This window comes from Neofelis nebulosa, chromosome 7 (genome assembly GCF_028018385.1).
Source record: "Neofelis nebulosa isolate mNeoNeb1 chromosome 7, mNeoNeb1.pri, whole genome shotgun sequence".
In the NCBI taxonomy this organism is placed as follows: Eukaryota; Metazoa; Chordata; class Mammalia; order Carnivora; family Felidae; genus Neofelis; species Neofelis nebulosa.
Window position 1 is genome coordinate 138,905,589 of NC_080788.1, and position 14,230 is coordinate 138,919,818.

Here is a 14,230-nt window from a genome sequence, read left to right on the forward strand (position 1 = left end):
CGTTACCAGACCGTCTGACACAGATCTGGAGTACCGCTCCCTGGCTGGGCCGACATCCAGGAAGAATCAACTTCTGGCAAAGAGGAGGGGGGAGACGGGCATCCACGGCCTAGTCTGGATGCAGGGTCATCCTTTGCCAATATTCTCAAAATGCTTCCCCAACATTTTTATTTTCTTCTGAGTCTATGAACCAAGCCAAAGTGCAAACCCAGTTCTCAACTTTTTCCACCACGGATCTGCAACCCTGAATCGACATTTGTCAGGAGGAAAAAGCTAACAGCAGCAGCAGCAACAAAATAACCACGATGATTCCACGGCAAAATTTATCCTCCAATTACGTGAAGGGGAAAGCCTGGTGTGAAATGCTCGACACAAGGCCTGACACACAGTCACGGGTGAACTATCTGAACTGCATCTGACAACTAAACGGGAGACAAAAAGTGTTTCACTGTAACGTCACAGAAGTTTTCCATACTCGCTCTCTGTGTCAAACGGGTCACGACCGATGGACATCCTTCAAGAAAAAAAAAAATCTCAGGTCACGTCAGACCCAGCCTTTCGGGAACACGACAGTCACACGCACGTCCCCCCGGTCGATGCCGGTACAGCATCGCACACGACCCACGACGGTATCGAGTGAAGGCCACCCACCTGGGCCTTCCGCCAGTCTCAGAGCGATTAGAGAGCATCCCTTCAGCAAGCCAAAAGCTGCCTCGCTCCACTACGGGAAGAGCCGCTAATCTCGGACGTTTATTTACCTGTTTAAGACAACTGCTGTGTATCTTCTTTCCACGAAAATGATCCCGCATAAGATGTTGGTGAACGGAGACGGGAAATTGGTCTCCGGCTTCTCTTTTTCTTCGATCTCTTCGTCCTCGTCATCGTCCTCAGAATCGCTCCAGGACACGTAATTATCCTGATTCCTGTTATTATACCACTCGACGCTCTCGAACTGCTGCCGCTCATACGGTTTGTACTTGCGCAAGATTTCGAGCAGTTTTATTACTTTAGGAGTTACAAATTTCAGGTCAAGTGAGGCAGGAGAGAAGTGCTCTTCACATAGTGCATGAATTTTCCTTAGGAAGGTGTCTGTAAACAATAGAAATTTCCTGTGCAGCTCCTCTTGCTCGTGTTTGATGTACTTCTGCAGTTCCCGGACCATCATCCCAGCGACCTTATCTGCACACCAGGGGCCCAGGACCACCAATACGGCACGACAGTCTGACAGTATCTACAGGACAACAGAAAGAGCCGAATGCTGAATGGTAACATCACGCAGCGTTTTCACGCACGGTTCAAGTGGGACTGAAGGTGTCTCCAATCGGCCCCTTCAAAATACATTCAGCCCACTCATCCAGACACTGAGGCCAGGGCCCCAAGGTTGAGGGGGGCGGCCGGTGGGCTTTTCAATCTCTACTTTTTCATGCACGTGTATGCCCAGAACCATCCTTTTGTCTTCCCCAGAAAAGGTAATCATTAACAGAATATAAAAGATGCACCCGTATAAGGTTAATAAAACTTAATTTCAGGTCTGTTGTTACAAGTAAAACGGAATCACTGACTTCCAGGTAGATATGCAAGGTGAATTATGTAGCAGAGCAATTTTCTTTGAGGCGTCAGACAAGAGCAAGAGAATTTTCCTTGCACTTTATGCCCAGAGAGCCACATCTTCCGCCCTTAGCTCAGAGTGGAATGTAAATCCCTAACGAGGCTGTAACTGAGGGACTGCCGGGTCTGCAGGCCAGTAAAAGGCAAACTGGGTTGAATGCAGACTTAATGAGAAATCAAGGGCTGAGAAGAGTCTAAGCACGGCTGCTCCAGAAAAAAATCATCAGGAGAGAAATCTGGACTCCGACGTAATAGCGTTATTTCACAAAAGGTTTGTGGGGCACCTGGGTGGCTCAGGCGGTTGAGCGACCGACTTTGGCTCAGGTCATGATCTCGCAGTTTGTGAGTTCGAGCCCCGCATCGGGCTCTGTGCTGACAGCATGGAGCCGGGAGCCTGCTTCGGATTCTGTGTCTCCCCGTCTCTCTGGCCCTCCCCTGCTCATGTTCTGCGTGTCTCTCTCTCTCTCAATAACAAATAAACGTTAAACAAAAAAATTAAAAAAAAAAAATGGTTTGCAAAGTCCTAGGATGATGGTTCTCAAACTTCAATGCATCGGGATACCTGGAGAACTTGTCACGTCTCAGCCAGCTGAACCCCTCCCCTGAGCTTCAGCTTCAGCAGGTAAAGGATGGGTCCCTAATCTGTTTTAACAAGTCCTAGGGGGATGCTGACACTGCCGATCTGGAGTCCACACTCTGAGAACCACTGATCAAAAAGGATCTCCTCCCAAAGCTGTACCACTCAGGAGCGATGGGCTCAGACCCAGTTACACACGGGTAACAGCAGAAGAATTCGTTCAGCCCGAGGGTTTGACTAACTCATCTGACCCAACAACGGACCCCAACCCACCTCCTTGTTTTCCTTTTTCCAACCTATTTCCTGAAACCAAGGAGGTCGACATTTAATAATGTCAGGTGACCATGAACTCAACCCGGTACGATCTGTTCCATGAAAAAAGTCCAGGAATAAGAAGACGAGTCCTTGAACTAAAACATACCAACAGCCTCATGAGAAGCACACTGTCGTTTCGACAGGAAAACTCAACTCGTACTTTCTCTACTTACTTGTACACGCTTACCTGCTTAGAAATTGAAGTCGAATCTCTCTCTTTCGAACGCACAGATATGTTACAGTCGTTGATAAAGTTCAGCGCCTCCTCCAGCTCCAGCAGCAGCCTGCCATAGAGGCCACTTCGGTCCGTGAACGGCCCACAGTCCACCACAATCTCACACGGTTGAGAAGTGTATCTGTAACGAAACAACGGGTGTCACTGCCACAGTGAACTCACTCCCGCACTATGATCCCCGAATATGTGTCTACACCCTGGGATCACAGGCAGGCTCGCAGTGGTCTTCCTCCCAGGGTGCTCACTTTCAGATGTGCTACGCTTGCTCAGGAGGGCTCTAGGAGTGACTGTCTAGAGCCCACGTTCAAAGAATTCTGTGAGTCTTATCATGACCTTATTACCCCAGGGTTTGTAGGTTTAGACTTTCAGCTTTTGCCTCTTTGGGCATCGAGATACTCAAACAACTCAATAATGATTACTTCTCAGACACAGAAATAGGGACGGGGGCGGATCATAGAGGGAAAATGCTATCATTGAATCTATCCACCTCCACACTACTCGAAACTCTTAGCATCTGCAAATTCAACTTTATTTTAATGTGTTTTTACCGCATCCTTGTAAGGAAAACTCACCTAACTTTGAACCGATTATGGCATCATCCTTGGATCTCTTATGCCTTTATGAACTAGGACAACGAGAACACCACATAATATTCGAAAACACTAACAATGACTGGGGCGCCTGGGTGGCTCAGTCGCTTAAGCGTCCAACTTCGGCCCAGGTCATGATCTCGTGGCTTGTGGGTTCTAGCTCTCCATCAGGCTCTGTGCTGACAGCTCGGGGCCTGGAGCCTGCTTCAGATTCTGGCTCCCTTTCCCTCTGCCCCGCCCCCCCCGCCCCCCCCCCCCCCCCCGGCTCATGCTCGCGCTCGCTGTCTCTCTCTCTAAAATAAACGTTGAAAAAAATTTTTAAATGAAAGCACTAACAATCATTAAGGAAATGAAATACACTAAAGACATGTGTAAATACTACAGTTTTCATTATCCTCCATCAGAATTTATACTTAACCAGAGAGTCACGCTTAGAGAACTGGGAAGTACCAGATTCAATAGACCACTTATCAGTTTTACTTAAGTGCCCTAATACCTCTACTTCTGCAAACTTCAAGTACTGCAGGCTTCCCAATCTAATTCGGAACAAAAGTACAGCCTTTCACTGCCACATCAGCTCATTCTGGCTCGAGGAAGTCAAAAACACCACGTCCGAAAGGTGGCGAGATTTGTATTTCACGCGTGTATTTCATGTTTTTTGAATCCTTACATCCCATGGATCCGAAACATTACCTTTTCTTCTCATTCTACAAAGAGATCTTTCCCCAAGTTCCTATTAAATGGCAGGTACACTGCAAGCTGTTTTCCACGTTATCAACGTGACTGATCATCAAGGAATCCCCCGAAACCACTGTCAACATCATTTTACCGGTTCCAAGACAATAAAGGACTCGCCTGAAGTCATACAGCTCCCAGTCAGTGGAAGCCAGGATTTCAAAACCTGTCTGATTTAACTCCCTGAGAAATCGGCTTCTCTAGTCATTATAACTGTTCCAAGAACTATCGCCTATAAGGATGCTTTAATGTGAATTGAATCAACTTAATTATAAACCTAATTGGTATAAGCTCCCATCCACCAACTCAAATCAAAAAGTGTGGATGTGTGCACGTTTTACTGAAACTCAAAGCAGCTACCTTTTCAAAGACACAAACCCAGAAAGCATAAACAACATTGTTCTCACACGGTCACACCCATTTGCAAAACACTGGGGTTTTTCCAATCAGTTTAAAACGTGGCGTAGGGGCGCGCCCGGGTGGCTCAGTCGGTTAAGTGTCCGACGTCAGCTCAGGTCACGACCCCGCAGTTCGTGAGTTCGAGCCCCACGTCGGGCTCTGTGCTGACAGCGCAGAGCCTGCTTCAGATTCTGTCTCCCACTCTCTCTCTGCCCCTCCCCTGCTCGTGCTCTGTCTCTCTTTCCCTCTCAAACATAAACATTAAAAAAAAATTTTTTTTTTAAACATAGCACAAAACACTGAATTCTATCCATAAAGTCGTATTCTTGCAAAGTATCACGCAGACACCGCGTGGAACGACCGCGCACACACGTGGGCAGAAACAAGCTTCCTGTCCTGGCTCCCGGTCCTCGTCCACAGCAGCAAACAGGAGGGGCCCACGCTCATGCCATCTTCTGAGAGACGAAGCCCCTCCATCTGCTGTTCTCTGTGGAGACAAGGGGAGGTCCCCGCCCTAAGGATTCTCAGACTCGCTCGTTCCCTGCCTCAGGCACCCGTCCACTTGTACAGGCGCTGCCCGGGAGGCCCCAGGAAAGGGACGGAAGGGGAAACTCCAGCCGAGCGCCTACCTGTCTAAGACCACCAGGTCAGTTGCGGTCTCAGCGTTACTCTTGAGGATTTTCTCCAGCTTCTGAATCTTTTCTTCCAATTCCTCGGGATCGCATTTCCCATTTAAAATGGAAGCAGTCAGTCCCAAGATACGAGGACACGATGGACAGTTTTCACAGAGCTGACACGATAAGAGATGCTGACAGTGAGGCATTCGTTCTGCGAGGCCAGGACGACAGAGACACTGCCAGACCGACACAAATCAGGAAGATGGGCAGACACTAAAAGTATCACTTATGGAATGACTGGAGCCTGTTTCAAAGATCCCTGTATCCAAGAGGCGTATGTCAATGTGCTACGACAAATGACATAATGGATGTATCACGCATTACGTACTTCGTTTACTTATGCTTAAAAGTTTATCCCAGGACTAGATTTACTATAGGTTGCGCATGACAGTTCATTATTATAGATCTCAGCGAAAATTAATTTCACATTCATTCGTTCATACAGGGAACGAAGCTCCCAAAACTGGTAACGGATATTACTGCTTTTGATATATAAAAACACCGCTTATTCTCAGGAACTTGACTTGCATTAAGACTGATAAACACTTAAAAACTTACCTTCATAATTTCTCGGTAGGGGTGGTCTAGGATCGCAAGATGACACTCATCAAACACCAAAAGGTTAATGTCCGACAGCGATAAGTAACCATTTTTCAAAACATTCAAGGCGACATAGCAGGTCATAACAAGAACCTAAAAGAAAGCCGACATCAGTGTACGAACGTGCGTTCACCTGCCTACCTGCCTGGATACACTTCTGTTAAATCAGATTACGGAGCCACCGTTCTGTAGGCGAGAAGTGAGGAACTCATTAGTCAAAATCAAAACAGACGTTCTAAATGTATGCAAGCTAGTACTTTGGAACCAAGAAGCAGAGATGGGCAAATACGGAAACAGATGAGGGGAAAAAAATTCTTGATAACTGCGACCATGCTTTTATGGTAAGTCTCCTAAAACTACTTCAGGTTTTCAGGTTCCTATTAGCCCCATTTTGACTGATGAGACCTATTACTTTAATCAAACGACAACACAATTCACCCTGTGTTTTCCTCTTTTTCCCCGTTGAACTGACAAGGTTTTCTGGAAGAAGACACCAACCAAATGTTCTTTTCAGGGCACAGATGTCTCTGTGCGGACATCTCACTGTTTTATTGATGAGGGCTCAACCCCGTGTGTGAGACACGCTAGTCCGTGTGCACTGCTCCAGCTGAGCTACGGGGCATCTCCTAACCGCTTCAGACACACCAACACCAAAAAGACCCTCTACGCACGCTGGCTCCACACAAACGTGTAAGTCAGAGGAAGTCTCTGGCCAAAGACCCAAAGGTCTCAACCGAGAAGCGTCTCCAGTCTCAAGACACTTAACTCAAGCGTAAATTTTCTGAAAAGCAGGTTATCCGCAAGCGGGAAGTACGTCATCAGAATTTGTGTTTTTCCAGCCAGTAAATCACACTGCAAAGCTGTTTCTCTTCTGTGCAGTAAGAGCAACATTATACGTTCCTATTCATTTGGTTTCAGACCGTGAGAAAGAGTACGGAAGGGCTAGTTCCTAGGCTGACAAAGTACAGGAACGAGTTTTCAAACTAAACAAAGACAACCAAGACTAAAGGTCATCTTATAGACGAAGTCGAGGACTCGTAGGGATTTACAAAGGGAAATTCCTTTCCAAGTCTTACCTGGTGCTTAGTAAACTCTTGGTTCCACTTCTCTTTTGTCCAAGCTGCATTTACTTCCAGGCTTGAGTATTCCCCAACCTTGAGGTCTGAATGAGTTCTGACAGCTGACACTTGTGGAGCAACCTGGTTTGCTGATTACAGATACAAACACTCCTTGTAAATAGGACAAATCTTACGTAGCTGGCTCTCTGGACTACTAATGATTAAGACAGCTAAGGAAATCCTTATTATCATATATCATTACCTAACCCCCAATTTTTTAGATAGCCAATTGAAAACCGTATTTCCAAGGTGAGCCTCCAAAATGCTCTTACTAGACTTAAGACCTGGTCCCCCGTCATTCACTTCAGAGAACCCTATGCCACCCTCCTTCTTTACAGCCGATTTTCCCAACCTAAGAACAGAACTTCTAGGCTGGAATGGGAACTACTCCAGATCCACCCCCCACTCCTGTTTTCTTCAGTAAAATCAGATCGTTTTGCCAAGAAATAAGACGGTCTCATAGATATTTAAAGTACAGGAGAACATCACATGTTGAGACCATCTGAAAACAAGAAAGGAGACCAGTGCCCCAGCAGCTCAGGTTCACATTTTATACTTTTTGTTTGAATATGTAAAGCCAAACACAAATCCAGGATCACAGACTCTGACTGAATAACTTTTAAGAAGCACCTACCTCCCCTTCTGTAATTGGCATAGTAAAATCACAAATCACAATGCTACCAGTCTCATAAATCAAGCACTTTTTGATGGACTTTGCAAAGCTAAAACAAATATAACCAGGAAGAACTGTGACGACACAGATTAGCTTATGTTCCGAACGGCAGCCCATGCAAAAACCGGAGCATCAGAATTAAATACGTTTAAGGAAAAAGCTGAAGTTTAACATCTGTGAAATAAAACGGCTGACGCTTAAAAGAGAAGTACTATAAAGTTAAGAGATAAGACTAACTGCTATTTCTGCTCTCAGAATCTCAACAAGTATATTATTCTTCAAACCCTCTATACGTTCCATCGTTTAACTTAATAGCCACAGAGAAAAAGTGCTTACGGGACACCCCTGGGTGGCTCAGTCGGTAAAGCGTCCGACTCTTGGTTTGGTCTTAGGTCATGATCTCACAGTTTGTGACATTAAGCCCCATGCCGGGCTCTGTGCTCACAGCTCAGGGCCCGCTTGGGATTCCCTCCCTCTCTGCCCCTCCCCCATTCTCTCTCTCTCTCTCTCTCTCAAAATAAATAAACTTTTTTAAAAAATGTGCTCAACCGTAAAATCTCATCCAATGTCCTCCACACAGTATGATAAAACAATTTCTGCATTACCAGAGTTGACCAAGAACACCGTCCTTTTTCCGTTTCTGTGGAAGTCTCCCCTGATCTGATAGGACAGCTCTTTAGTGAGTAGTACGGCAATAAACGTCTTCCCTGAGCCAGTGTTTAAACAGACTATGGTGTTATGATCCAGAGCTGCTTCGAGCAGTTCCACCTAGAAATACAGTGGGGAAGAAGATGCCACGCTTCTTATCTGGGTACAACACTGGGAAAACTGGGTTCTGTCTTAATTCAGGAAACTTCACTACTTCCTGAGATCTTCCTCTGCTAAGTCTGCCAAAACACAGACTCTCTGCATCTTTCCAGAAGGAGATCACAGGCGCGAAAATGCCTGTGACGTGTGGCCAGCTGTGTTGTAGAAACACGCGTGGGGTAACGTTTACAATCTGTTTGAGAATTATTTTTGCAGGGGGGACAGAAAACTCCCCAAGAATAACACGAAGAACCGAGCTTACGGTAACCTGTACAGTGGTCCGGCCCGTTGGTGGTGGTTCGAACCCGTCTCCATTCCCTCCCAGCTCCTGAGGACAGACACACCCAAGCGGGTACTGCGAGGGGAGAGGTTTTCGGAGGGGAAACAATAAGGAACTTCACAAACAAAATGATTACGTCAATCGGCCGTCAATCGGCCGGCAGATGTTAGAGAAGAAAAGGGCCATTAGGAACAAAAGTATCTGGAAGGAGGAAATTACTCAGAAGAGGAGAGCTTGAAAAGGTAAATGGGTTTTACAGAAGACATGTCGACTACGTGCTAACTGACTCCATTTCAGTGGAAACGCTCCAGTAGTACCTGGTATTTTCTTGGCGTATAAATGTTATCATGGATTGCTTCTTGTTGCCATGGCAGTCCGAAGAAAGGGCCCATTGGTGAGGAGGCAGGGGTCACGAGCTGCAGGCCCGCCATGCTGAGGGGCTGCAAAGCAGGGCTTTCATTCATCCAGTGCTTTTCTCACTGCATTTTGCTCTAGCGCAGCTCACTGCAAAGGGAGAAAGAACACCGTCACCCCACCATGCGGGGTTAAGGACGAAAGAAAGCCAAGAAACAAGAGAAACCTCACAGTGTCACTCCTCCGGACCCTTGCAAACTTCCCCTGTCACTGTTTTAGCTTTTTCTCGATCTAAGAGGATCGTTTTCAAAAGTCGAGCGTTCTGTACTTTCCGACCCGGCAATCCCACACCTAGAAACTGGTCTGAAATAATTAGGCAACTACACGAAGAAACAAGGACACGGATACGTACTGATGCCTTAGTACCTGGGAACAAGCAATAGCTTTCAAAAGCACTGATAAGAAGTGAGCACGTAAATGATGGTATAGTTCTATCATACAATACTTTGAACTCACGAAGAAAATCCGGATCTGTATTGACTGATAGAGAACCATGCCCGTCATATACCTTTAAAAGAAAATATGAATATGATGCCTCTTTAAATACATATGTACATGCGAAGCACGTGCGTGCATAAACAAACATTTTCAAGCATTATCAATTCTATTGATGCCACTATCGATAAACTTGCGAGAGAACGTTTGGAAGGCACTGAAGTTTCAAATACCTGCCAACACTTCGCCATTGTATCTAAAGACCGTAAACACACAAGGTCTTTTCCTCGACTGACAACCTAGCTCAACTGCACAGCTGACCAACGATTTAAATATTTACCTTTAAAATTACACATATCCTAGATGAATCAAGACAAAGGGCAACCATTCTGAGTTTTTCACGGTAGGTAAGGGCTCTTCTGTGTTTCACGTATTCTTTCCCAAAGAGGAATTGGATTATGTAAAATGACAAACTAAACCCGAGTCTTTTTCAAACTCCTAACCTGCACACAGAGGGTCAGGGTCTCAGACCTCAACGTGGCAGTCCACCATCGGCTTTCTGACTGTCAGCAGCATTTATTTGCCCCCAAAGGAAATTTCTGCCCGCACACTGCTTGGGAGTTTTTTCACTGTTATCACTCCATGAAACCGGAAAGAAGCCCACTCTTCGTTCCTTGACAAGAACCTCTGAATCTCCTGACGCGTGAAATGGACGACCACGATACAGGACAGCGACTGAAGCTGTTCTATCAAATCCAACGAGAAGTCTCCAGTCTCCCTTGATTTCAGAGGTCAGTTCAGTGGACAACAACTCAACATCTGGCCAGTGCCGGTGTGATCTCCTGTAAGTAGTGGGGGACACAGGGCTGCGGGCGCCGAGGACAGCAGCAACGCAGGTGCGGCCAGGTCAGACAGCACAGACCAGCCAGGATGACCTACGATCGTTCTCGTCATCCCTCTGGGAGGAGGACGGCGAGCAAAGGACTGCGGAGCACGGTCTGAACGCTACCAACTGTGTTCTTCCTAGAAATAATCCGCTCATCGTCTACCGAACCAAAGCCCCACCAACCATTCTTTTTACCCCCCCGCGTAGCGTTCACTGTTCTCAACTCCTCAGGCCCGCTGCTTGCACGCCCGTGGGTTAAGCAAACACGGCTGCCAAGAACCCAAAGCTAAAGCCACGGCACCTCATCTCCTGAGGTCCACTGGGCCACTCTGCAGGCCCACGGCCCAGACCACAGGCCCCTCCCACCGACTACCACCCGGTCAAACCATTCTGCATTTTCCTTACCGTGGGCTGCTCACTGTCTGGGACGACTTATGCCGAAAGCCTGACCCCCTCCCTCGGCCTCCGCCCAACTCAAATGCCAATCCAAGACCGATCACAACTATGGCAAAAGGGGTCAGGAAATCAGCATAAATCCTGACCGCCGAAGAGAATAAAAAAGGAGGAAGGTGGCAATGCCAGTCCCCACAGAGTTCTTCCTTCACCTGCCAACACCAAGTGGAGCCAGGAACCCGCGACACCCCTTCCTGCTGCTGTCACCGCTGCCACCATTCTTTCTCACAGAGATAACAGTGGCAGAACTGTAACTAATAAGGCCCGAGAAAGAGTCTAAAAAAATAAATGAGAAGAATGTTCTATTTTTCCAAAGGGAGACTGTATCCTTTAAAAATGTGTAAAATACAAAGAAAAACTCTAAAAACGTTCCAGATGAAAGACTATAAAGAGACATGACAGCTAACTGGAGTGAGTGATCTCAGACTGGATCCTGTACTGCAGAACGATGCCACAGAGGGCATTACAGAGCCCCTGATAGAACTGTCAAAGTCACCGAGGCTGGTCATGGCACTAAGGCTGTTTAAGAAAGCAGCCTTATTCCTAAGAAGCAGACCCCACGGTGTCCAGGGGTAAAGGGCCATGAGATGTACGCAACTTCTCCTCGAATAGTTCAGACAAAGAAACCACATACACGTACAGCAAATGTGTGCAACACGTTACGCAAATGGGGCAAAGCGCGGATTCTCTGCCCCACTCTTAACCTTGTGACTTCGCTGTACGTTTGAAACTGTTTCCAAAAAAAGACTCTCGAAAAGTAAATATGTACGAGTGGTGAGACTGGGACTCCCTTGCACACTCGGTTCGCCCGCCACACCAAGCCACCCCCAGAACGTGGCAGACAAACAGTGCAGTTTGTAGAATGAAAACCGTGCCCACGTGAGTGACGATAAAAACCTTCAAACGGCTTCTGTGTGCCTTGCAGACATCAGGTCACCTGGCACGCATTTGCACAGGGATGCATGTACACCCTGATTCTTCTACCGGCACACGTGTGTAGGAGCACGCGTGCAGAAGAACCAAGTTCAAGCGAGTATTTGATAAACTCAACAAGAGAGTCACGACTGTCGCACAATAACGTACAGAACAGAATCGTCACAGTTCCAAAGGTATTTGTGTAGGTTTTGGAAACCCACACCCTCTCCTGGGAGGGCGGGTGCGGGAGAGGGTCTGCAAGGAGACAGGGGACCGCGATTTAACCCTCTCAACCTGCTTTTCCGTAAGGTCACAATAGTTAAGTTCATCTTCACCGATTGAATGTACAGTGGCTGGCCCCAGAGATACTTCCTATTTAGGGAAAGCGAATCCAAGATGAAAAACCTCAACAGGTAATCCAATAATGTGAAAACAGAGCAATCTGTAATTTTGCCAATTTTTACTTTCTTTGGTGTGTTTAAGTAGATTTTTTTTTTCCCCTTAAGCTGGTCTTCAGGAAAAGCTCTGAATCCCTGCTGGTAAGTAAACGTTCTGTAGTTTCACAGATGAACTGATTATTGATTAACTGCTTTCGCAGAGCCAACAGACAATGCCTTGTGATGGCTCCTCGATGACAGAGTTTAAGTTTCTGGACAAACAATTTACATCCACGAAATTGGTGAGGCCATTGTGTAGCTTCTACGTAGTATTTTCTCAGAAATAATTTAGTAAAACACACGAACAAACCCTCTTCCTCTTTCCACGTATGATAGATAAATCACAGATTTACCGTTTTAATGTTTGAGATCTCTGTGTTGCTGTTGTCCGAGCTGCATTTTGACATTGTGATAGCAGTTTATTGGAAAATCACAGCATGCCCAAGCTTCTGCTCTAAAAATAAATGCAAAAATAGCCAAGTCTAAGATTCCTGTACTTAAAACTGAATATAAACACATCTACAAGAAAGCGCCATTGATAAGAAGAGTTAAATAAAAGACCATTATTTTGTATTACATTTTAAACAAAAGACATTTGGGTTATTTTAGGATATGAAGTCTTATTCTAAAACAAAGAACAAGAGAGTGGGGGCTGGCAACAATAGCATGCCTAATTCCCAGAGATCTGGGGAAAAGAAAAAGTTAGAGGAAAGTTCAAGAAAAGGCCGCAAAAGGAATACAAGAAAATCAAACACAGTAAACAAAATCTAAAGATAGCAGCTAGAATAACGGGGGTAAAAATGGCAAGGCCACGTATATGTCACTTCCTAAATTCACGTACACCAAAGAAACGAAGATCACCGAAAGAGGCACTTGGCTGAGAAATCCCAATCACCGCGATACGTGCCATGAAATCTGTCAGCAATTTCAATTTATCAGAATGGAATTAAAAACACAACAGTTCAATCCACACTATAAACTCTCTTACAGAATTCATTCATGAATAAAAGAATTCAGAACACACCCCAACAATACTGTTATAAAGAACTATAAATTCAGTGCGGTTCTGGTAAAAGATCACAGATCAAAAACTAAGGAAGTGTGTTAACACAGGAAGCTTCATTTAAATAACAAATGTTGATTTTGTCGGCTTTGACACCAAATCTTGCTCGTGCTCATTACGCTAATGACTGCAGTGTCTCCACTCCCAGAGGCTCGGGAAAAGAAACCGTGAAACTCATCCGTGTCTGGTCTAGTCGGGCGAAGGCCATTCGAGCACAGGTGACGCTTTCTCATTTCACAGACAAGTTCGTTTTGCTAGTCAGTTAACAAAGCAGGTCTTAGCACTGCTGTAGTATGTACATATTTACCTCAAAATGCTGATTCTAAGTTCTTTCAGTTTCCAAGTCTGTATTAATTCACACCCTAGGTAACCTAAAAGCAATCAGAGAGAATATTTTAGAACATTAAACTCGTTGTTAAAAACCAACTTTAAGAAAATTCCTATTCGACAAACTTTGCATACTTATCAGAGTAAGATTCCTGGTGACTTATTTTTCTACTCAGAGTCAAGAAAACAGTACACACCTGAAAGAGCTGCCTTCAAAATTAGCCTTTGTTATGTTCTAGTACAACTGAGAACGCGTGCAGGTTGTTGGCACAATCCAGTTAGATAGAAGGGAGAATTCTTGGCAGTAAATTCCATTCCCCCCCCCCCCCCCCCCCCCGCCGGTAAAATCTGACCTTGAAACTGCGGGAACACCATGTGGGTCGGTAACCATGCTTCCCAGGTTCCCAGGAGCAGATCTCCCCTCTCCTGGCGCCTGTGTGGGTTTCTAAAGCTACCTCCTACTGTGACGCTTAATTGCATTCTGTCCCACCACCTGGGAAGATACAGACTCAGTCCACCATCAAGGCCTCATCTGTCACGCTCCACCCCGCTGTCATTCACGTTCGCTCGCACCTTTTCTCAAAACACCATTAACTAAAATAATAAAGCTGACAATGCTTTAAAATTCAGCTCCACTCTTACAAAATCACTGTTACCCAAATTATTTCCTTAGGCATTTCGGTACT

At 45.8% G+C, this 14,230-nt stretch overlaps 1 protein-coding gene across 5 annotated transcripts in view; it reads right to left on the bottom strand.

The window, feature by feature from the left end:
* Nucleotides 1–14,230, bottom strand: part of DICER1 (dicer 1, ribonuclease III) — a 69,076-nt gene that overhangs the window by 34,365 nt on the left and 20,481 nt on the right. For all 5 annotated transcript variants that reach the window (XM_058740195.1, XM_058740197.1, XM_058740196.1 and 2 more), the window contains exons 2-10: nt 13,525–13,588; nt 12,508–12,608; nt 8,932–9,118; nt 8,133–8,295; nt 6,813–6,943; nt 5,695–5,829; nt 5,089–5,249; nt 2,688–2,856; nt 759–1,231 (exon numbers count right to left, since the gene is read on the bottom strand). In XM_058740195.1, coding sequence (XP_058596178.1) covers nt 759–1,231; nt 2,688–2,856; nt 5,089–5,249; nt 5,695–5,829; nt 6,813–6,943; nt 8,133–8,295; nt 8,932–9,078 — 1,379 coding nt within the window. In that variant the 5' untranslated portion in view covers nt 9,079–9,118; nt 12,508–12,608; nt 13,525–13,588. The remainder of the gene's footprint in view (nt 1–758; nt 1,232–2,687; nt 2,857–5,088; nt 5,250–5,694; nt 5,830–6,812; nt 6,944–8,132; nt 8,296–8,931; nt 9,119–12,507; nt 12,609–13,524; nt 13,589–14,230) is intronic.